The sequence below is a fragment of the Lathamus discolor genome, chromosome 3 (assembly GCF_037157495.1).
Source record: "Lathamus discolor isolate bLatDis1 chromosome 3, bLatDis1.hap1, whole genome shotgun sequence".
Classification (NCBI taxonomy): domain Eukaryota; kingdom Metazoa; phylum Chordata; class Aves; order Psittaciformes; family Psittacidae; genus Lathamus; species Lathamus discolor.
In genome coordinates this window covers 2,654,188-2,677,329 of record NC_088886.1, presented here as the reverse complement: position 1 = coordinate 2,677,329, position 23,142 = coordinate 2,654,188, and the positions used below count along the sequence as shown (strand labels likewise).

The 23,142-nt window shown below is 45.5% G+C and overlaps 1 protein-coding gene across 11 annotated transcripts in view; it reads left to right on the top strand.

Moving 5' to 3' along the window:
• RAVER2 (ribonucleoprotein, PTB binding 2) overlaps positions 1 to 23,142 on the top strand; it is a 40,805-nt gene that overhangs the window by 5,574 nt on the left and 12,089 nt on the right. For 9 of the 11 annotated variants that reach the window (XM_065673130.1, XM_065673127.1, XM_065673126.1 and 6 more), the window contains exons 2-6: positions 3,538 to 3,604; positions 15,092 to 15,561; positions 18,712 to 18,903; positions 19,774 to 19,900; positions 20,855 to 20,940. In XM_065673130.1, the coding sequence (XP_065529202.1) occupies positions 3,538 to 3,604; positions 15,092 to 15,561; positions 18,712 to 18,903; positions 19,774 to 19,900; positions 20,855 to 20,940 (942 nt within the window). The remainder of the gene's footprint in view (positions 1 to 3,537; positions 3,605 to 15,091; positions 15,562 to 18,711; positions 18,904 to 19,773; positions 19,901 to 20,854; positions 20,941 to 23,142) is intronic. The other 2 variants (XM_065673128.1, XM_065673123.1) reach the window with 1 other exon arrangement.

The window sequence follows — 23,142 nt, the reverse complement described above, 5'->3', positions numbered from 1 at the left end:
GCTCACCTGAGAACTGTCTGTAACACAGCATTGAAAAAAACCTTGAAAAGCTGTCAAACAAGAGAACGTACTGTATGGTGCAGTGAGCATAATCTTTGCCATTGTGCTTGTTAGGAGCAAGGGGGGATTTATCTGGCAGTCCATGCCCGGTTGGTGAAAATTCAAGCACCTGCAACCTCTGTGGTCATTAGTAGACAGGAGCTGTTTAGAATTGCACTTTGCATCAGTCCTTGTGCTTTGTTATCTGACCTTTTTGTCAGTGCTGTGGACTCCACTTCTTACTCTCCACCAGAGCCTTTGGGATTTCCCCTCCGATTGTTACTTGAAACTGTGTTGATGTTCTATTGCTTCTTACCTTTTTTTCCTCCTTTTTTTGTTTCTAGTTTTATGTCTGCAGTGAAATCCATGCATTGTGTCATGGCCTCAGGCATTCAGTGGTCTAAAATGAAATAAACACCCCATTCTATCATTTATAAACATAAAGCGTTTTCCTCAGAAGTCCTCCCTGTGCTTCCTGCACAACTGAAAACAAAGTCTCTTTTAGTTACGAGATGATTTCAAACTCCTTTGTTAGCCAAACATGTTATTTAGTTCAGCTACTTGAAAGAGAATTGATTCCTGTTTCAAGAGCATGCATGTGAAGTTTAGGCCTTCAGCTACTTAGTGAGAGCCAAGTTATAGACCAGGCCTGTGGATTGTTTTTATTGGAAGCACCACCAAAGTGAACTGTAGAAATGTGGCCAGGCACCATTAGAATTGTTAAATAGTTTTGTTGCCAGAAGAACACAATCCAGTATTCTATCTAGAGAGAGTTTAAGGTGCTGTAGGCCTTATATACAGGGTGTGTTGTTCCAGATGGTGGTTGAGTATTTCTTACATGTTTCTTCTCTTGCACTGTGAGATCCTGGGTATGAAAAGCTGATTTTAGTAGAAATGCTCAATTGAGCTTTCTTAATTTTATAAATAGGGCAAATGTGCCTGTTAAGGACTCCCTTTCATTGCATTGAAAGCAGTGCAGATAGTGCAGCATAGGGTCAGATCCTCTCGGAGACAGGAATTCTGTGTGTTTGAGAGAGGCAAATTTCAAAGTGACAGTACATGCTAAAAACTGCTGTTGGCATTTTTCTACCCAGGACAAGATAGGACAGGCCAAGAACTGAAGTCTTTCAAGACCACTTTTCTTACAGTAATATATAATACATTTTAAAGCATATTCAGCCTGTATTTACTGGTGGTTTCTCTTAAACTCCCTTGAATGCAGTAGGTTTTGCTTTTTCTGCTGATTTTGAAGCATGAGCTGATTATTTTCTAGTTAGGATTTTACTATTTACTGATGCTAAGATTAACCACCTTTCAAAGTCTGCTTACAAGAACTTTAAGGAGCTGTATAATAGCTAAGTATTATAGGTTACATTTCTGTTCCAAGATGTTTAGTTAGAGTTGCTGGCATGGCGCACGTGTTTATGCAAGCGCTGTTACTCTGAGCAAACCCTCTTCTCCTCTTTCTTTCCTCCTCTGCCTTCCTGCAGTAGGTATTGTCCTTGCTTTACCCAGGGACACATCCCCTGGGATCTGGCTGTCAGGGCGTGCTCGGGCACAAACACACCTCTGTGCCCAAGCGTTGGTGCCGATTTCTACAACAGCTTCAGGAGCCAAGTACAGATCGCTCCTTGGAGCCCCGATAGGCAGCTCTATAAACAGTGTTTGTGTTAGAAGCTTCACAGGATCCACGGCTGCTGTATGTCTACCGCATAGCTTTATAGCTGCTTACAAGTTTTGGTGTCAAAGTATTATCATCTAGCCTAACATTGAGCGTGTGACTCTCATGGCAGCTCGACCCGCACCATGCCGGTGATGTTGCCGTTTTGTTTAGACTTAATATGGTGCAGTTAAACCAGTTAAATCCTGATTTTTAATGATAAAAGCTAGAGGATGCTTTCCAGGGGGTATTCTGGGCAGACTTACCTGTTGGTTGCAAGAATATTCATTGAAAGAATGAAAATCAGTTGCAGTGAACTTGAGCAGTTATAGAAACTTTTGGGGTTTTAGGCTAGTAAATTGGTACCTTTATAGAAGAGGAAAAACTCCTTTAGGAGAAGCAGTATTGTAAATGTTATGTGTAAAAAATACTAACAGTGGTCAGCAAGTGGTTTGGATGTGGATGTTGTGACCATGGGCAAAGCGGTGGCTCTTGGGGATAGCAGCCACTGCTCGCATGTGGTACCACCACCAAGTCTATTACTACAGCTTTCCTAAAGCTCATGTGATAGGAAGTGGTGAGCGCTTGTGTTGTTGGCCAGCACAAGGCAGTACCATGGTGAGGATAACCTGGGAGGGTGAAAAGTTGTACTACAGCAGAGCGTGGGTCGGCGTGATGGCTTCTCTGTGGGTGTATGCCATGGTGGTGGTAGGTCCTGGCGTGGGCAGAAGGTCGGTGTAGCTGGGCCAGGGTTGTGGAGGATGTCTGGGAGCAGGAGAAACGCTCCCATATTTTATTAATGCAGTATTTGACAGCTGTTAAGTACTGAAACTAGAGATTGGTGCCCGCTAGACTAAAAGGTATATACCTGATCCTGGTCACAGAGAGCCCAATTAACCTTTAGGCTATATATATTGTATTAGCAAACTGACATGTAGGCTGGGCAAGTGGAAACGGGCTGCAGTTAAGCTTTCACACAAAGCTGGTTGATTATTTTGCTTACACAAATGGCCTTTTGCTATTGTGTGTGGGATTTATCCAACTAAACGGATCCAGGTTGCTACTGGTGGTTCCTTCCGGGGGAGGATTAATGGTTACCTCTGCATTCTCATCGAACTAAACTGTAGACATGTGCATACACCTTGCTCTTGGTGAGGAGTAGCTATAGCAAACAGGTACACACGTCTTACACTTGCTTCTATACCACCCCTCCCACACTCCTACTATCTTCCCATTAATTAGCAGAAGTAAATAATGCTCTTGGGATGGATTCCTCATTGAGCATGTGAGCAGTAACTGATAGAAGATACTTTCCAGGGGGTGTTCAAGACACAGTTATCTATCTGCTAGTTGAAAGAATATTCATTGAAAGAGCAAAATGTGTTAAAGTGAACTTGAGCACTTAGAGGAAACTGAATCAACTGCTGTATTTCATGACAGCATTGCCTGCCTGCAGTGAGCTGCATGATGTGATGCTGCCGGTATTTCTTGTCTGTGTGGTATTTTAGCTGTGCTTCCGAGATGTTGGAGGGGGTTTGCTATTGAATGAGCTGTGATGCTCTTTATCAAAAGACACTCAACAGGAGACCTTGTGCTTATGTGACTTTATAGAAAGAAATGTAAATGAATCAAAGTCACTAAGTCAGCTTTTCATGTGATTGCTGCAACAGTATAACCAGCTCTAAAACCAAATATTTGATAGGGTTTCTGTGGTGAAATCTTCTGTTTATTGTGAAAGTGTTTTGTTTTGTTTGGGTTTTTTTAATGAAGATGGATTTATACACTTCTGTGGTCTATTGATTTAGTTATCTGATGTTACTTGTACTTTTCTCTTTCAGGAAATCCATGATTTGTTTAAAGCTTATGAAATCAAGTATTGTTATGTGGACAGAAATAAAAGAACAGGTAAGAATTTACAGTTTTTCAGTGTCGTTCATTTCAGTTCTTTGGTGAAACTAGTGAGGAACATCATTTTCCATGTATGAAATCATTGACTTTTCTGCCATCACATAGCTTGATTGTCCCTCAGTGCCTTTTTTGGCTGCATAGTTTGTCACTTTCTGTGGAAACCTATGGAAACTTGGAAACTCCGCTTATGTCAGCCAGAAGTAGGTAGGGCCACTGTGGTGTATCTCAGCATATTCTCTTAGTGAGCATCTGTTTGGGACAAAGCTAACCTCAGCTGCCTGATTTCCTTGATGTACTGGTCCTGGGCCTCTCTTAGGGCAAAGCGCATGTGCCTGTGACTTGATCAGAGGAAAATGTACCTAGCTCCTGATGCCTTTGTGCCAGGTAATATGAGCCACAAGCCATTATTTCCTTCGTTGAAGTTAATGTGCTCCATTAATTCCTGAATTACTGAAGTCTGAGCCTCCATTTACAAATGAAGTCTCTAAATAGGGGATTTGTGGTGTTTTAGTGCTTGTGAGGTACAGAAATGGACAAATGTTTCTCTGCATGTTCCCGTACTTCCAGATCAGCAGAGGTCCCACAGCCTGGGCTATCTCCTGAGGCAACCTTGGTTTTCAGGACAAAATCTTAGTGCAGTAGGTGTCCTAGATTGATAGCAGGATTCTGTGAGGATAAGGGTGTTTCTTGACACCTACCTCTAAGGAGCAAAAAATTTGTCCTTTCTGTCCCATTATCTTACAAATTTGGTTTCTGCCTCTGGAATAAGGCCAGTTTGTATGGGGGGTACTGTAGTCTCTAACAATAGAGTGAACATCTGGGTTCAGCATGAAAGGAAACACTTGGAAATACTTGGAAAGAATGAGAGCAGGATGAAGTCATTTCATGTAGATGCTCTCATATATGACTTGTTTTTCACTGTGTTTTTATTTGGGTTTGTTTTCAAGTGTATACATATGTGTGTCTGTATATCTGTGTAGTACCTTGCCTATTCATATGATTTTTTTGTATGTTTTCCTGCATGACTGTGACAGGAATACACTGCAGGTGCTTCATTTTGTCTTGGCTTCTTACCTGGGTAGTTAAATTCCTTTATCTCTGAGTTCATGGAGGCTATAAAACTATCTTCAGAGGCCCTATTGACTCAGAATCTACATGGCTGTCCAGTCATAGAATCATAGAATAGTTAGGGTTGGAAAGGGCCTTAAGATCATCCAGTTCCAACCCCCCTGCCATGGGCAGGCACACCTCAAGAAAGTTCTCAAGCCTCTCGGATCTTCCTACTCGTGTTCCTTATCTTGCAGCCTATTTTTCGTGTTAGTTTTGCTGTGCAAGAAGCAAAGGTTCTGCTCAAGGTTTTGAGTGTGTCTGAGGGTGTTCTGTTTGTATTCCCTCTGTCTTGGCCAACAGACACAATGGAACAGTCATCCACCCAAAGATGGATATAGAGATTATAGTGTGGACTGTTGGTGTAAGGAATTCCATTTTTGTTGAGGTTTATGTTTTTGGGGTTTGGGGTGTTTTTGTTTTGTTTGGGTTTGGGGTTCTTTTAGCTAGCTTTAGTGCCTTTTTAGTTTAATAGGCATAATTGGAACATTGTAGACTCTGTAGAATTCAGGGTTCCAATTAGAACTTCTAAATTCTCCCGAGGTTTCACTTGATTCCACAAACTAATGTAAGATAAATTATAAACTTGGGGAAGTAGCTCTGAATGACCTCAAACATTGGGGAAAAGACCCAATGAAGACTTGGTCTTCTATCCATATCTTTTACGTAACTATACTTAAAATACCAAGTAGTATCCTGTTAGAGAAGTACGTGATGCTGTGTGAAGATAGTGGAGAGCAAAACAATATAAGTCAGAAGTGCCATTTTATTGTGTTTGAGAAGCATGTTGCCAGTTTCCACACCATGTCTTATTGATCTGAGCGCTGATACACGTCTTTGGTTGGGAGAAATTGTAAAGCGCTCACGGAAGGCATTGACCACGCTGAGGGAATCATCTGGCTGCCTGCAGGACCTGCATGGGGGAGAGAAAGAGTGGGGCTTGGAGCCCTCCTTTGCCCATGTGTGTGGGCACCTTTTGGGTCTCTAGGATGGGGACGGGGCACAGATATTATGGGTTTTGTGGAAATCCCTTTCTCCACATCTGCCTGTTCCTCCCAGCTGCTAGTGGGATCATAGCATGTTCTAGAGGTGATGACTGTTGAGTGCTCCCAGTGTCCATCGATGCAGTCTCCTGATTGTGGTACACTTACATGGTGTGGTGTAACTCTGCTTTTGCCTCCAGCTGTGGGCAACTTCTTGAAGGTCTGTGGTGATGCACAGGGTACAGACATGGTGAGTGCTGGGGAGGTCCCTTTTTCCATGGCTGTTGCTAACTGAGCTTCCTGCTAGAGCTGGATGATAGACATGTACAACGGGTGCATTGATACTTCATTGCTTGTGATCATGGATATCTTATGCCTGTAGGATGAGGAAGAGGTTACAGAGTGGGTGTTATGAATGTCCCTTTCTCCTTGGGTGTATGTACCATCTGGCTGCAAGAGAGCCCTGGCTGTAGAAGACTTACATGAGTAGCTGTAGCAATTGCTTTGATGTGGGCACCTTCTCTTAGACTGTTGTGGGCAGATGTGTGAGAGATGCTGTGGATGCTGCAGAGCTCCCATTGTCCATGGCTATGGGCTCCTGGCTGCCAGTGTTGCCTGGATGGGGAAGAGATACATTAGGTGGCGGGACTGTCCTTTGGCCATAAACAATGGCATCTCTTCCTGTCTGTAGGATGAGAAAGGGGCAGGGATAGGTGGGTGTTTTGTAGCCTCTGAGTCTTTGCTGTCCCGTCTCCTCCGTTGCCAGTGTGGGATGCTCCAGATTTTCATAGCGGTCTGTTGTGGAGGTTATTGCTACGTCCTTTGTGATGTGGTCTGGTGTGTTGGAGTTGACGCTGCCATGCCATTACGAGGTTCTGCTGCCAGGATCTGTTTTGGGAACTTCCAATGGGAAAGGAATTTAAGTTTTCCCTTGTGCATCCTTTTGTGGAGCTCTTTGCAAACCCAGGATGGGGTAGATGCTAGGACTGCTAGTGAGAGCTAGGGATGCTAGGACTGCTAGTGAGAGCTGCCTGGCAGACTGTTGGTTTGGGAGCATCCAGGAGCCGTGTTCTGGTTGCATCCCTATCCTGAAGCCTGTGTGGAATTGTCCATCGCAGCTGCAAAGGAGAAGTAAGGCTGCATTGCTGTGGGCAGTAGCACCATTGCTGTTGCCTTCCCTGCATGGCCTCTGCTCTGAGCCCTCCCACTGGTGCCTCCAGTGCTGCCAGTCTGTGCTGGTGCATCCCTTTTTGTACTTGTTTGGGGCCTACGAAGAGCATTCTGTTGCCTATTCCATGGGCATGAGAAGAGCAGGCATGGTGCTGGAAGTCCCTTTGTCCGTGGCTTTGGGAACCTTTGTGCTCAGTGTTGGACTTGGATGAGGGACGGCTAGAATGGGTGTTTTGGTTCTCCACTCCCTAGGAGCATATTCTGTCTGTAGGATGAGGACGAGCTTACAGAAGGAGTGGGTATTGCAGAAGTCCCTTTGTCCATGGGTGCAGGTGCCGTCTGTCTGTATGAGACTCCTGGATGTGGAAGAGGTGTATCAGTGGCTGTAGCTCTGACTTTGCCCAAGGCTGCCTGTGAGGATGTGTTAGAGACCCTGTGAATACTGAGGAGCTACCATTGTCCATGCTTACGGGCACTTTGTGGCTGCCCTATCTTATGTTGCCTGTGCTGGTTGCAGATACTTTAGGAGGTGGGACTTTCCTGTGGCCATGAGTGTGGGCACCTTCTGGCTGTCTTTGGGAAGAGGCCGAGATTACAGAAAGGTTGAATGTTGCACATGTCCCTTTCTCCCTGAGTGCAGTTATCTTCTGGCTGCATGAGAGCCCTGGCTGTGCAAGACTTACATGAGTGGCTGTAGCTCTCACTTTTCTGTGGGCACCTTCTTCTAGATTGTTCTAGGACGTGCGAGAGATGCTGTGGATGCTGCAGAGCTCCCCTTGTCCATGGCTGCGGGCACCTTCTGACTGCCAGTGTTGCCTGCATCTAGAACAGATACTATAGGTGGCAGGACTGTCCTTTGTCCATGAGCATTGGCACCTCTTCCTGTCTGTAGGATGAGGTAGGGGCAGGGATAGGTGGGTGTTTTGTAGCCTCTGAGTCTTTGCTGTCCCGTCTCCTCCGTTGCCAGTGTGGGATGCTCCAGATTTTCATAGGGGTCCGTTGTGGAGGTTGTGGCTGTGTCCTTTGTGATGTGTTCTGGGTGTGTTGGAGTCGACGGTGCCCTGCCATCATGATTGCTGCTGCCAGGATCTGTTTTGGGAACTTCCAATGGGAAAGGAATTTAAGTTTTCCCTTGTGCATCCTTTTGTGAAGCTCCTTGCAAACCTAGGATGGGGTAGATGCTGGGACCTGTGCTACAGGGCAGTGAGAGCTGCCTGGCAGACTATTGGGTTGGGAGCATGCAGTAGCCGTGGTCTGGTTGCATCCCTATCCTGGAGCCTGTGTGGAATTGTCTGCTGGAGCTGAAAAGAAGCAGTGAAGCTGCATCGCTGTGGGCAGCGGCGCCATAGCTGTGGCCTTCCCCTGCCTGGCCTCTGCTCTCTGCCCTCCCTCTGGTGCCTCCGGTGCTGCCAGTCTGTGCTGGTGCAGCCCTTTTTGTACTTGTCTGGGGCCTACGATGAGCATTCTATTGCCTGTTCCATGGCCATGAGAAGAGCAGGCATGGTGCTGGATGTCCCTTTGTCCGTGCATGTGAGAGCCTTTGTGCTCTTTGTTGGACTTGGATGTGGGATGTTTTGAATGGTTGCTTTGGTTCTCCAGTCCCTAGGAGCATGTTCTGTTTGTCGGATGAGCCCAAGCTTACAGAAGGAGTGGGTGTTGCAGAAGTCTTTTTCTCCATGGGTGCGGGTGCCGTCTGGCTGCATGAGGAACATGGATGTGGAAGAGGTACATCAGTGGGTGTAGCTCTGACTTTGTCCAATGTTGTGAGTGAACAAAACAGCATAAAAAGGACATGGAATTGTTGGAACAAGTCCAGAGGAGGCCACAAGGATGATCAGGGGACTGGAGCACCTCCCATATGAAGACAGGCTAAGGAAGCTGGGGCTGTTCAGCCTAGAGAAGAGAAGGCTGCGTGGAGACCTCGCAGCCTTCCAGTACCTGAAGGGGGCCTATAGGGATGCTGGGGAAGGACTCTTCGTCAGGGACTGTAGTGACAGGACAAGGGGTAACGGGTTAAAACTTAAACAGGGGATGTTTAGATTGGATCTAAGGAGGAAATTCTTTTCTGGTAGGGTGGTGAGGCACTGGAATGGGTTGCCCAGGGAGGTTCTGAGTGCTCCATCCCTGGCAGTGTTCAAGGCTAGGTTGGATGAAGCCTTGTGTGGGATGGTTTAGTGTGAGGTGTCCCTGCCAATGCAGGGGGGTTGGAACTAGATGATCTTGATGTCCTTTCCAACCCTAACTATTCTATGATTCTATGATTCTATGAGTGTGAGCACCTTCTGGCTGTCTTTATGATGAGGCCGAGATTATAGAAAGGTTGCGTGTTATAGATGTCCCTTTCTCCTGGGGCGCAGGTACCATCTGGCTGCATGAGAGCCCTGGCTGTGGAAGACTTACCTGAGTGGCTGTAGGTCTTCACTTTGCAGCAGGCACCTTGTCTTAGACTGTTGCAGGAGGACTTGTGAGAGATGCTGTGAATGCTGCGGAGCTCCCTTTGTCCGTGGCTATGGGCACCTTCTGACTGCCAGTGTTGCCTGGATGGGGAACAGATTCTACAGGTCGTAGGAATCTGCTTTTGCCATGAGCATTGACACCTCTTCTTGTGTGTGTGCTTAGGCCGAGCACAGGTGCTGTGGGTGTGTGGGAGCCTCTGACTCCTTGCTTTCTCATCTCCTCCTCTGCCCATCTTTGCTGGTGCCTTTTTTTATAGGGGTCTGGGGCTGACTGTGTCACGAACCCCATTGTGACATGGAGTATTATGAGCTGTGCATTGGCTGTGACGGTGCCATGGCATCACGAGTGCTGGTGCCAGGATCTGTTTTGGGGACTTCCAGTGGGAGAGGATTTTATAGTTTCCTTTTGCACATTCCTTTTGGAAGCTGCTTGCAAACCCAGGATGGGGTAGATGCTGGCACTGCTTACCTGTGCTACAGAGCACTGAGAGCTGCCTGGCAGACTGTTGGGCTGGGAGCATCCAGGAGCCCTGGTCTGTTTGCATCCCTGTCCTGGAGCCTGTGTGGAATTGTCCGTTGCAGCTGCAAAGAAGTGAGGCTGCACTGCTGTGGTTCTGCAGTCCCTAGGAGCATATTCTTTCTGTAGGAGGAGGACGTGCTTACAGAAGGAGTGGGTGTTGCATAAGTCCCTTTCTCCATGGGTACAGGTGCCGTCTGGCTGCATGAGAGCCCTGGCTGTGCAAGACTTACATGAGTGGCTGTAGCTCTCACTTTACTGTGGGCACATTTTCTTAGACTGTTGTAGGACATGTTGGAGATGCTGTAGATGCTGCGGAGCTCCCATTGTCCATGGCACCTTCTGCCTGACAGTGTTGCCTGAATGGGGAAGAGATACTTTAGGTGGTGGGACACTCTTTTGGCTATGAGCATTGCAGCTTTTCCTGTCTGTAGGATGAGGAAGGGTCACAGTTAGGTGAGTGTTTTGTAGCCTGTGAGTCTTTGCTGTCACGTCTCCTCCTGTGCCAGTGTGAGCTGCTGCAGCTTTTCCTAGCGGTGCATTGCGGAGCTTGTGGCTATGTCCTTTGTGGAGAGTTGTAGGTGTGTTTGAGATGACGGTGGCCTGCCATCACAAGTGCTGCTGCCAGGATCCCTTTGAGGACTTCTAATCCGAGAGGAATGTAAGTTTTCCCTTGTACATCGTTTTGTGAAGCTCCTTGCAAACCTAGGATGGGGTAGATGCTTGGACTCCTTACCTGTGCTACAGGGCACTGAGAGCTGCCTGGCAGACTGTTGGTTTGGGAGTGTCCAGGAGCCCTGGTCTGGTTGCATCCCTATCCTGGAGCCTTTGTGGAATTGTCTGGTGCAGCTGCATTCTGCATTCCTGCGCACTGCAGTCTGCAGTGGGGCTGCATTGCTGTGGGCAGCTACACCATTGCTGTTGCCTTCCCCTACATAGCCTTTGCTCTTAGCCCTCCCTCGTGGCCTCCTCTCCTCCCAGTCTAGTCTGGTGCATCCCTTTTTGTACTTGTTTGGGGCCTACAGTGAACATTCTGTTGCATGTTCCATGGCCATGAGAAGAGCAGGAGTGGTGCCAGGGTCTCTTTTGCTGTCCAGATCTTCATCTGCCCAAATGTTCTTTTCAGCCACCTGTGGACCAAAATAGTTCCAGATATGTTGCTGTAGCAGCGCTGCTGTTGCCAGTGTCTTTGGACACCTTCTGCCTGGGAGTTAGACTGCGACAGGGTATGGCAAATGTGGATGTTGTGGAGCTACAGGTGACAGGGGCTATGGGCACCTTTGAGCTTTTCCTGGGCCCTGGGTATGGGACAGATCCAGTGGTTGCTGTAGCTCTACATGTGCAGAAGGGCTTTGGTGAGATTCTGGCTGTGTGTAGGCTGAGGACGGGGCTCAGGTGCTGTGGGTATGTGGGAGCCTCTGAGTCTTTGCTGTGTTGTTTCCTTTTCTGACTGTCTGCGCTGGTGCATCTTTTTTATAGGGGTCTGGTCCTGAGCGTGTCATGACCCCCATTGTGACATGGAGTATTATGAGCTGTGGGTTGGCTGTGACAGTGCCATGGCATCACGAGTGCTGGTGCCAGGATCTCTTTTGAGGACTTCTAATGGGAGAGGATTTTATAGTTTCCATTTGCACATTCCTTTTGGAAGCTCCTTGAAACCCAGGAATGGGGTCAAGACCAGGATGGTTTTACCTGTGCTACAGAGCACTGAGAGCTGCCTGGCAGATTGTTGGTTTGGGAGCATCCAAGAGCCATGGTCTTGCTGCATCCTTATCCTGGAGCCTGTGTGGAATTCTCCATCGCGGTTGCAAATGACAAATGAGGCTGCATTGCTGTGGGCAGTGGAGCCGTTGCTGTTGCTTTCCCCTGCATGGCCTCTGCTCTCAGCCCTCCCTCTGGTGCTTCCGGTGCTCTCCGTCTGGGCTGGTGCAGCCCTTTTTGTGCTTTTTTGCGGCCTATGATGAGCATCCTGTTGCCTGTTCCATGGCCATGAGAAGAGCAGGATTGGTGCTGGATGTCCCTTTGTCCGTGGCTTTGGGAACCTTTGTGCTCAGTGTTGGACTTGGATGAGGGACGGGTCGAATGGGTGCTTTGGTTCTCCAGTCCCTAGGAGCATATTCTGTCTGTCGGATGTGGACGAGCTTACAGAAGGAGTGGGTGTTGCAGAAGTCCCTTTGTCCATGGGTGCGGGTGCCGTCTGTTTGTATGAGAGCTCTGGATGTGGAAGAGGTAAATCAGTGGGTGTATCTATGACTTTGCCCAAGGCTGTGAGTGAGGATGTGTTAGAGACTCTGCGGGTACTGAGGAGATCCCATTGTCCAGTCTTATGGGCACCTTTTGGCTGCCGTATCTTATGTGTCCTGTGTGGGTTGAACACTTTTTAGGATGTGGGGCTCTTCTTTGGCCATGAGTGTGGCTGTCTTTGTGATAACATTGGGATTACAGAGAGGTTGGGTGTTACAGGTGTCCCTTTCTGCATGGGTGCAGGTACCATCTGGCTGCATGAGAGCCCTGGCTGTGCAAGACTTACATGAGTGGCTGTAGCTCTCGCTTTGCTGTGGGCACCTTCTCTAAGACTGGTGAAGGAGGACGTGTGAGAGATGCTGTGGATTCTGTGGAGCTCCCATTTTCCATGGCTACGGATACCTTCTGGCTGCCAGTGTTGCCTGGATGGGGAACAGATACTTTAGGTGGCGAAATTTTCCTTTGGCCATGAGCATTGGCACCTCTTCTTGTCTGTGTGCTGAGGATGGGGCACAGGTGCTGTTTATTGTGTGGTAGCCTCTGAGTCTTTCCTCTCTCATCTCCTCCTCTGCCCGTCTGCGCTGGTGCATCTTTTTTATAGGGGTCTGGGGCTGACTGTGTCACGAACCCCATTGTGAGATGGAGTATTATGAGCTGTGGGTTGACTGTGATAGTGCCATGACATCACAAGTGCTGCTGCCAGGATCTGTTTTGGGGGCTTCCAATGGAAGAAAATTTTATAGATTCCCTTTGCACATTCTTTTGTGAAGCTCCTTGCAATCCCAGGATGGGGTAGATGCTAGGACTCCTTACCTGTGCTACAGAACACTGAGAGCTGCCTGGCAGACTGTTGGGTTGGGAGAATCCAGGAGCCGTGTTCTGATTGCATCTCTGTCCTGGAGCCTGTGTGGAATTGTCTGTTGCAGCAGCAAATGACAAATGAGGCTGCATTGCTGTGGGGATCCCCAGTGCCTTGGCCTTCCCCTCCACCCTTATGTAAATTGACACATCTTAATGATACATAATGTTACATAAGCACTGAAATGAAAATTTACTGTTTGGGTCTGTCCAGAGGAGGCCATGGAGCTGCTGCGAGGGCTGGAGCAGCTCTGCTCTGGAGCCAGGCTGAGAGAGCTTGACAGGGTCAGCCTGGAGAAGAGAAGGCTCCTTAAGGGGGGACCTTAGAGCAGCTCCAGTGCCTAAATGGGCTCCAGGAAACCTGGACAGGGGCTTTGGACAAGGGCCTGTAAGAGTTGAACACATCCCTGGCAGTGTTCAAGGCCAGGCTGGACACAGGGGCTTGTATTAACCTGCTCTAGTGGAAGGTGTCCCTACCCGTGGCAGGCAATCGATCTGGATAAGCTTTAAGGTCCCTTCCTACCAGTCTTGGATTCTATGAAATCCTGAAAAAGATTTGCTGGGTTTGGGTGAGGAAATGATGCACCTCTGGGATCTATGAGAAGAGGAGCTCAGTAAAGTCTAAAGAAATTTCAAAGCAGCAGTTCATCCTTGCTGATGTTTTTGGAGGGTTTTTTTTAATACCTTTGACATAGAAGACATGTTCCGTTGGCCCAGCCTGCCTGTACAAGTGCCTGGCTATGCTGATCCTCTTTCTATTTGAAGTGCAAGATGTGTGTTTGTCTTTCTGTGAACTAAAGCCAAGTTTTTCTGTGACTTCCCTGTGCTTTGCACATCTGTTTGTCAGTAGAAGATAACACCTGAATTATCTCCCAGCTGCTTGTTTCAGCGCAGACTATTACATCCTCTAATTCAACTGGTGTCAGGCAGAACATGCAGTGGGAGCGCAGGAGTTTCCATCCGGACATTAGGAAACTTTTTCACCATGCGGGTCATCTGCACTGTTATGTGTTAAACATAGAGCATGTGGAGTCTCCCTCGTTTGAGATCCTAAGAACTCGTCTGGATATGACCCTGCACAACAGGCTCTGGGTGGCCCTGCTTGAGCAGGGATTGGACAAGAAGACTTCCAGAGGTGACTTCCAACTTCATCCCTGTTTTAGCTATGTGAAATGCTTTGGGGACTGGAAACCCTCAAAAGATCCAGTAACCCCAGAGTGAGAAGATACGGATACTGTCATCAAACAACTTCAGTAGAATTAGTAATGTGTTGACTTTTGATTCCTAAATGCAACATTTTGTGCTACAAGTGAGATCATGTGTCTGTGTTTCTGTAGTCACTTTTTGAGTTTATTACTCATGATGATAATACCAGGTATTAAAAACCACCTGTGTTGTATCTTCAGGGAAAATAAGAATTTGGGATTGACTCTGTGACTTACACTGATGGGTTTTAGGTGTGGGAGGGGTGTAGTCATGACCTCTGAGGCTGGAGAGAAGCTGTGGTTAGTCGTTGAGAAACTTAATATGAGCTGCTTCAGTGTGCACTTACAACCCAGAAAGCAACGGTATCCTGGGCTGTGTCAAAAAGAGCTCTTGTGATGCTCCTCACTTGAAGTACTGTGTGCAGTTCTGGTGTCCTCAACATAAGAAGGATGTGGAGCTGTTGGAGCAAGTCCAGAGGAGGCCACGAGGATGACCAGGGCCTGGAGCAGCTCCTATATGAAGACAGGCTGAGAACATTGGGGCTGTTCAGCCTGGAGAAGAGAAGCTTCCACTGTCTGAAGGGGGCTACACGGATGCTGGAGAATGACTCTTCATCAGGGACTGTAGTGACAGGACAAGGGGTGATGGGCTCAAACTGAAACAGGGGAAGTTCAGGTTAGATAAAAAGAAGTTCTTTACTGTGCGGGTGCTGAGGCACTGGCACAGGGTGCCTAGAGAAGCTGTGGCTGCCCCATCCCTGGCGGTGTTCAAGGCCGGGTTGGACAGACACTTGGGCGACATGGTCTAGTGTGAGGTGTCCCTGCCTGTGGCAGGGAGTTGGAACTGGGTGATCTTAAGGTCCTATCCAACTGAAGCCAGTCTGGGATTCTGTGATTCTGGGATTCTGTGATTCTATGAGGTATCTTGTTTTGGTCTCTTCCAGCATTTGTCACTCTGCTGAATGGAGAGCAGGCACAAAACGCCATTCGGAAGTATCACCAGTATTCTCTTCGGGGAAAAGAGATATCAGTGCAACTCCAGCCAACGGATGCTTTGCTGTGCATTACCAATTTACCCACTTCATTTACATTGGAAGAGTTTGAAGAACTTGTGCGTGCCTATGGCAATGTTGAGAGGTGTTTCTTGGTCTATAATGAAGTTACTGGCCATTCCAAGGGCTACGGCTTTGTGGAATACATGAAGAAGGACTCTGCTGCCAAGGCCAGACTGGAACTTCTGGGGAAGCAGTTGGAGGAGTGCACTCTCTTTGCACAGTGGATGGACGTGAACCAGCTCACCACAAATCTTATTCACTCTAAGTGCCTTTGTGTGGAGAAATTTCAGAAAGACTGTGCTGACTCCAAAGAACTGATCCAAGCTTTCTCCCTGAAGTATAAACCTGTGTTCTGCCAGGTATGTTGAATTTGTGTCTTCTGGAAGTTCAAGGTTGTGATTTAAGTAGCTCTGTATTTCTGTGATTCTCTGCTTGCTTCCTAATACTTGTGTTTTTTATGTAAGTAGTGAATTGTTCTGCATCTGCATTGTGATGTATGCTGTGGTACAGATGCTTTCTTAGTGGGGGTTTGTAGTGGTGCTCGGTGTTACCTGGGGATTGTGCAGAAGACTCCTGTGAGCACCAGTAAAATGTTTGTAGGACATCCCCTTCCTCATGCGTTTTATTGAAAGTCAATTTAGAAATATTTCAGAGAGCCTTTAAAGTAAACATTGCTGGTGGTCTTATTGCTCAGTAAAGAAAGCAAGTCTATGAGTCTATGAGTACCACAAATGCAACAGTTTAGGTGGTGGAGAATATAGATTACATATGTGTGTGTGTGTATAATTCATGTATTTAAGAAACCTCTGCAAACATCTGATGTTGTTTTTCCCTAACTGAAGAATATGTAGGCTTGGGATCTAGATCTTGGGATCTTGGTGCTTTATCTTTTGCAAAGCTTGCAGTTACAGAAGAGTTAGATCCCTACTAGCCTTTTCGAGCGTGAAGGTTTTCTTCTCATCTTCATAGAATCAACCAGGTCAGAAAAGCCATTAAAACTCATCAAGTCCAACTGTTCCCCAGCGCTGCCAGGGGCACCGCTAACCCATGGCACTGAGGGCCTCGTCTCCACAGTGTGTGAACACTTGCAGGGACGGTGACTCCAGCCCTGCTCTGGGCAGCCTGTTCCAATGACTGAGCACCCTTTGGGGAAGGAACTGTTCCTCATCTCCATCTAAACCTCCCCTGGTGCAGCTTGAGGCCGGTTCCTCTTGTCCCATCCCTTGTTCCTTGGGAGTAGAGCCCAGCCCTTTCTGGCTCCATCCTCCTGTCAGGAAGTTGTAGGGAGTGATAAAGTGCCCCCTGAGCCTTCTCTTCTCCAGACTAAACCCGCCCCCCGCCCCGGTCACTCAGCTGTTCCTCATCACACTTGGGCTCCAAGCTCCATGGCTTGTGAGATACAGCCCACAAATAAAACGTTGCCCATTGAATTGGTGCAGACCAGCATATTGTAAACAGGAAGCAGAAGGAAAGCTTGCTTTATAGTAAAATGGTTGGATATGACTTCAGTTGTTGGTTCGGGGCGGGGGGGTTCTTTTCTTAATTATCTTGGAAAGCTGCTCAGGGATTAGCTTCAGGGATAAGTAATCAGAGATCCTCAGCATCTCAGACAAGGAGGTCCATCAGGCTGTCTAGCCTGACCGCCTGCAGGCTGTCACACTGTCCCCAGTGCTCTTTTCAATACCCAGTGATTTGTAGTTAGCTGGCTTACTAGTATGGTTAGTAGTTTGTAAGTCCACCCTTGCACTTGCTTGATCCAAATATACCAGGAGATGCATAAATTGACAGTAATTCTTCCCAGAATCACTTCTTCCCATCACTTCTTTGTTTTCTCAGTTGAATGTATCTGGCTTCAGCTTCACCTCACTGATGACTAAATTGAGGAGCTTTTGATCCCCACTGTTTTCATCCTGTAAGAAGGTATTAAATGCTGTCATCAAGTCACTTGCTCAATCTTTGTTTAATTAGCTGAACAGGTTGAGCTTTTCAAGTCTTTTCCTTAAGAGCTGTTTTCCAGCTGTCAGATAATCTGGAGGCTGTTATCAGCTCCTCCAAGAAGTTTTCAACATCCTTTACCAATTCAGAAGCTCAAAGAATAAGAGGCTGCTTTGATGAAGATGGTTTTCACTAACCTGTGCAGTTAGAGGCTTTTACCTTCCTCCTTAAATCATCATACAGGTTGTAGGTGAGGAGGAGTTAAGGTGTGTGCTTTTGAATTAAGAAATGGGCACCTAGTCAAAAACATATCCAAGAAAACATTCTTGTCATGTCCTCCTATTACCTATCACTTGTAGAAATACACTGTGTAATAGACTAATAGGTAGATTGTAGAATCATAGAATCCCAGACTGGTTTGTGTTAGAAGGGACCTTAAAGGTCATCCAGTTCCAGCCCCTGCCACGGGGAGGGACACCTTCCACTAGAGCAGCTTGCTCCAAGCCCCTGTGTCCAACCTGGCCTTGAACACTGCCAGGGATGGGGCAGCCACAGCTTCTCTGGGCACCCTGTGCCAGCGCCTCAGCACCCTCACAGGGAAGATTTTCCTTATATCCAGCCTGAACTTCCCCTGTTTAAGTTTAAGCCCATCACCCCTTGTCCTAGGTATCAAACGAGCTGTGTTCTTCAGAGCTCTTCCCAGAGGCCAGTCTTCAGCAGTGGCATTAAAGATCTGACCACCCTCTTCTTCCAACTACTTGAGATTTATATTTCAGTTGTTAGTTTGTGGGACCTAATTGCTGGGAGCAGGTTGGGAGTTTTATCCAATGAAATCTAGAGGATATTCCCTTTCTTCCACACCAGAACTAGTATCAGTACATCATTTCTGTTCATTTTGGGATGGAGATTTTTTGCCTCAGCTTCATTCCCTCCCTTCTCACCCCTTTTTGTTTGTTTAATTTCAGTCTGCTCATTCTGCTATACAACTCTGCAAACAAAGGACAGAGCATTGTTTCACACATAAGCCTGTTTCCAGTCTGCTTGATTGATCAGTCTGGCATCTTCTCTTGGCATTCAATACAACCACAGACTTCATATCCTCCTGAAAGGGAGCATATATCAGTGGAATTCGCATTGTTACATGTTTCAACAACTACCATGTAGTGTGATAAACACCATTTTTGTTACTGGAGGCTTAGAACTGAGCAATAATGAGTTTATAATTCTTATCTTGTAAACTAAAATCATTGTAGCATACAGCTGTATTTACAATTTCCTTTTCCTTCCTTCTTTATTCTGAAAACACATGTTAAATACATTTCATAGCTCAGGCTCTCCATGAGCTTAGATGGAAGTGAAGGTGGTAATTCAGGTAGATAGAGCATGCATGCCAAATGTCATAAAAAGATATGATATTCAACTTATATCTAGCATGTTTGAGAAAGAAACATACTGATTTGGGCAGGCATTAACATAGGGTGTCAGCTGCAAAGTGTTTTGCAAGGGATGGCTGGAAATACTGCCAAGCAGTCCCTGAAGTTCCCCATTTGATTGTGTGTTGTGAAATGCTTCAGTTTGCTCAGGATGAAGACAGTAACATCGGTGACTTTGCAGTGGTGGAGTACGAAACTGCAGAGCAGGCTGAGAAGGTGCAAGAACTCACCGATGGAATGACTGTCAAAGGAAAGAGAGTGCAGGTGTCCTACTGTGCTCCGGGAGCCCCAGGCAGAAGCACTCTGGCAGCACTTATAGCAGCACAAAGGATGGTAAGAGAGTGGTAAATCTGTTTTCAGAATGAGTTTGATACACCTTGAGCAGCCCGGGGTGGGCAGGCTGCCTTTGCAGCAGGAAAAGGAGCCAAGCTTTTGGAAGCACGAGCCTTTATGTGTAGCTAGTCAGCCCAATTCAGTCTCCTTCCTAGGCAAAGCACAGACATATAGTGCAAGGAGGAAGGGTAAAATATGGCCATAAGACATCACAAAGTTACACTTAGATACCTCTTAATAAACTTAATTATCTGTAAGAGAAATTGTTCTAGTTTAAACAAGAAGTAACTGGAAGTGGAGTCATTTGAGAAGCTAAAACTTGGTTTAAAACAGAGGGGCAAGAATTTGTCCATTTTAAGATAAATTTCAAGGTAGGAAGAATAGTTTAATTTCATGCTCAATAAAGAAGAAAGCTTTTTACACCCACATGTCTTATCAAATTATTTGCTAGGAAATTGGGTGTGGTAAATGTTACATGAAGCTGTCTTAGATGCAGAAGCAGAACAGTTGCATTAGTTCAGCTAGCTTGAGCCCACATCTTTATAAGAGATGAGTGGTGCTATTATAATATGTGGTGTTCATGTTAACAGTGCCTTTCATAGTCCTCCGTATTGATAACTCTGTCATGGTTTAAGGGGAAGAAAAGAAACGTGTCTCAGGAAAAATAATATGCTTGAAGTTTGGGGGGAATAGTTTGTTAGGTGCTGCATTGGAGGAAAAGGAGCAGGGAAAGGAGGAGGAAACAGGGAAGGAGATGTTACTTCTGTGTACAATGAAATGTGTATACCATCATCACACAAATTTGAGGGATTTAAATGTGTTCTTTGTTTTCTTCTGATTCTGACATCTTTGTATCTCTCTCTATTGGAGATGAGGAACAACAGGAAGGGGTTGCTTCCAGAGCCAAATCCAGTGCAGATTATGAAAAGTTTTAATAACCCAGCAATGTTGCAAATGCTGCTGCAGCCCCAGTTGCGTGGACATGCTGTTAAACCTGGTAAGTAGCTTTAAGACAACAGAGGTAAAAAGAGAAACCGTGTTCTTGGTGATACAAGGCTTTCAGCAAAGGAGAGAAGCAGAAATACTGGTTTACAATCTGTGCAGGCACTGTTTCAGTGTCTGTGCGTAGACACACATTTTATGAATGCAAAGGCAAGAGGTCAGTTACTACCCTATTGTGTTTAGGTGTTACCTAAAAATGTCCTTGCATTAACACTGTGGTCTCTGAAGGTTTGTATTAGAAATATGTTTAAAATGAAATGTCTTTTGCAGACATCATTAAAATGGCAAGTTTAAGTCTGATTCTAGATCTGAATCATGCAGCCTGAGCGTTTCACCTGTTGTTGCCAGTGTAAGTCTTTATTCACTTGGATGCTACCATAGTTGTACACAGCATTTCACAGAATCATAGAATCAGCTAGGTTGGAAAAGACCTTTAAGATCACCAGGTCCAACCTTTACAAAGGTCAAAAACATTTCTCTGTCATTAGGGTGGATATGAACACATAAAAAGCAATCTTATCACGTTTCAAATAGTGAAAGTATTAGGAACAGATAATTTCAAGAGTCAAGTAGGGAACAGCTAAGAGTTTGTGACATAATCTACTGACAGCAAGTACACAGAAATGGTGTGTGAAGTGACCTGTGAAGAAATACTTTAGCTAATGCTGACCATTCAAAGCACTTTAGATAAAGCTGTGGTCTTGCAATCAGCTGCAGGCATTTCTGCTTCTTGGAGTGAAACTCAGCTTTAGAGGAGCTCCTTGAGGGTATACGTTTGATCTCTCAAATCTGATCAAAGCTAGATGTATTGAAAAGTTTCATTTTAGTGACCTTTGGTACACTGAGCAATATCATGGAAACCAAATCTAGAAAACACAGAATAACTCTTACAAAGATTTGTACTTCCCTGACTTGCAAAACACTGCAACTTTTTCTTGTGTTTCTCAAGCAGTTCTTGGAGCATCTGCAGGTTTACCTCACCTTATAAATTCAGCAGTTGGGCCACCTTTTTTGCAGCTGAATAAAGTTCATCAGGTATGTGAGAAAGATACTTTTATCCAATAGATATTTGCAGAGATCTCAGCATGAAAATATATGCAGGGTTTCAAGAAATTACAACTAAAATCAAATGTTCTTGTTAAAGATGTCTTTAAGCACTCTATTAGGAGTTGCCTATGGGGGATGTATGAGCAGACTGTGCTTGCTATCTCCAAGTGAGTTATTTTACCTTAACTGAGCTTTTGATTTGCTACCACCTGCTGATGTAGAGACAACTTGCCATTACTGGCAAAAAATCCTCTTTAAATTGGAGCTCAAGGAGCATGGCACCTCCACTTCTCTTCGAGCTGCTTATACACACTTGCTATAGAGGCTTGATTGTTTTATCTCACTCAAGTCACAAGCTTAGCATCATTATCTTCACTTTAAAGCTTTCAGGGACCAAAATGTGCTATATATGCCCTTAAAAAACAGTGATTTGCTGCTGTTACTTCTTAGTCAAAAAACCCCGCAAGGTTATGTTTAAAGTGTTTTCAGAGCATCTGTAATTCCAGATGGACCGGGGAATTTCTGAAAGGTTTTCTTGAACCTTCTTTCTTCTTCGGAAAGTTTATTAGTTGTTATTTCTGCTGTTCTTTTGGCAAACACAAACTTGCTGAGCTTAAAAAAGACCAAATTAAAATGCAGAGCTGCTCCTATGGTAATTATATTTAGCTTTGCTATTTTTTTTCTGCACAAAACTGGGAGGTGAATATATTCATTTTGAATAAACACCACTTAATTTTGCCCCATCAGATGAGTTGCTTTTGTCCTGTACTGTGAAAAAAGATACATTTTTTTTTTGCTGGTACTCCATTTCAATGACATTTTCAATTGTTATATTTAGTCACTGCTGCTCTCTCTTCAGCCTCAGAGAGCCTTATGCTTCCTTGGAAGGCAATGTGAATGTTTTCTAATCACAGCTGGAGACAGGCATGGTTTACACAGTTAACAGTGTGATTGATGATGATCCAGTGTCTTTTAAGTGCTGCAGCCAAACAACTTAGTGTTTTCTCTTTAGAGGCTACTTCTCTTCCTGGGAGCTTCTGTCATTTAATTCACTCCAAACCTGGTCTAATAGCCTGAATTTTATGGATAATGATTTGATTATGCCAGTTACTTCCATTAGGCACATTTTTCTGTTATTCAGTGACTTCTTTCAGACTATTCTTTAAAGCCAGAGAACCAGGTCACTTTTTATTGCCTTGAAATTTAGTATTGTCACAAGATAGAGTAACAGCAGTGTCCTGACTTGACACTCTCCCCACCTCCCCAGTCACACACTGATTCAGCTTCCTGTATATCTTGGTTTTGCTAATTTCTATTCAAGGGTTTGTAAAGTAATATGTTGAGAAGAAGCAATATTTTAGGATGATTATGCCAGAACATTAAAAAATAATTGAGGAAAAAAGATTCAACAGAGGGGAATTTGAGCAAATGGATTTTCAACTCTGGAGGTAGCATGACTTCCAGCTTCATTTAATTTCTCTTTGTTACAATATCATGAGCCAAGGTAATGTATTTTAAAACGTTCTCAGTGATGTGTTTTCCTCAGTCATCAGGCAGTTTGTTAAATCTTTATTAATCCAGAGGCTTTCTTTTGAGGATCCCAACCAAACTGATTCTCCACTCTTGTATTTCTGCAAGTTTTGCAGTTGAACTAACACATTTTCTTCATTGCAATAACCACGTTTAGACGAAGCAGCCATTGGTATTGGTGACGCTGAACAGCCCTGGATGATTTCTGCTGGAAATCACCAAGCAAAATATGTAACTAATCTAGATATGGCACTTTTTGCTTTAAATTGCACATTTCTGAGTACAGAAGACCATATTCTAGGCAGAGAGGGGTTTTCCCTAGGGAATTTGACTCTACCACACAGAGACACAACCTAGACTTGAAAGTATTTGTGAGGTTTTAGCAGGAGGCTGCAAAATCTGCAAAACCATGCACTGGGAGAGCTGCCTTTTGGGGTTCCATCTTCATTACCTGCTTTTGGTGATCGTCTCTCTGTAGGAGACCTCAAAAAAATGAGGGAGGCTATATTTGTCATGATTTGACACAGTCAGTGCCCCATGGATCTATTCTTGTACTGCTGTACAAAAAGGTTGGTAGAGCAGCCTATATTTTGCCTGGCAAATCATGCTCAGGAGCTGCTGCCAGAAGGACAGTTTTAGGCCCATATTCAGATAGCATGA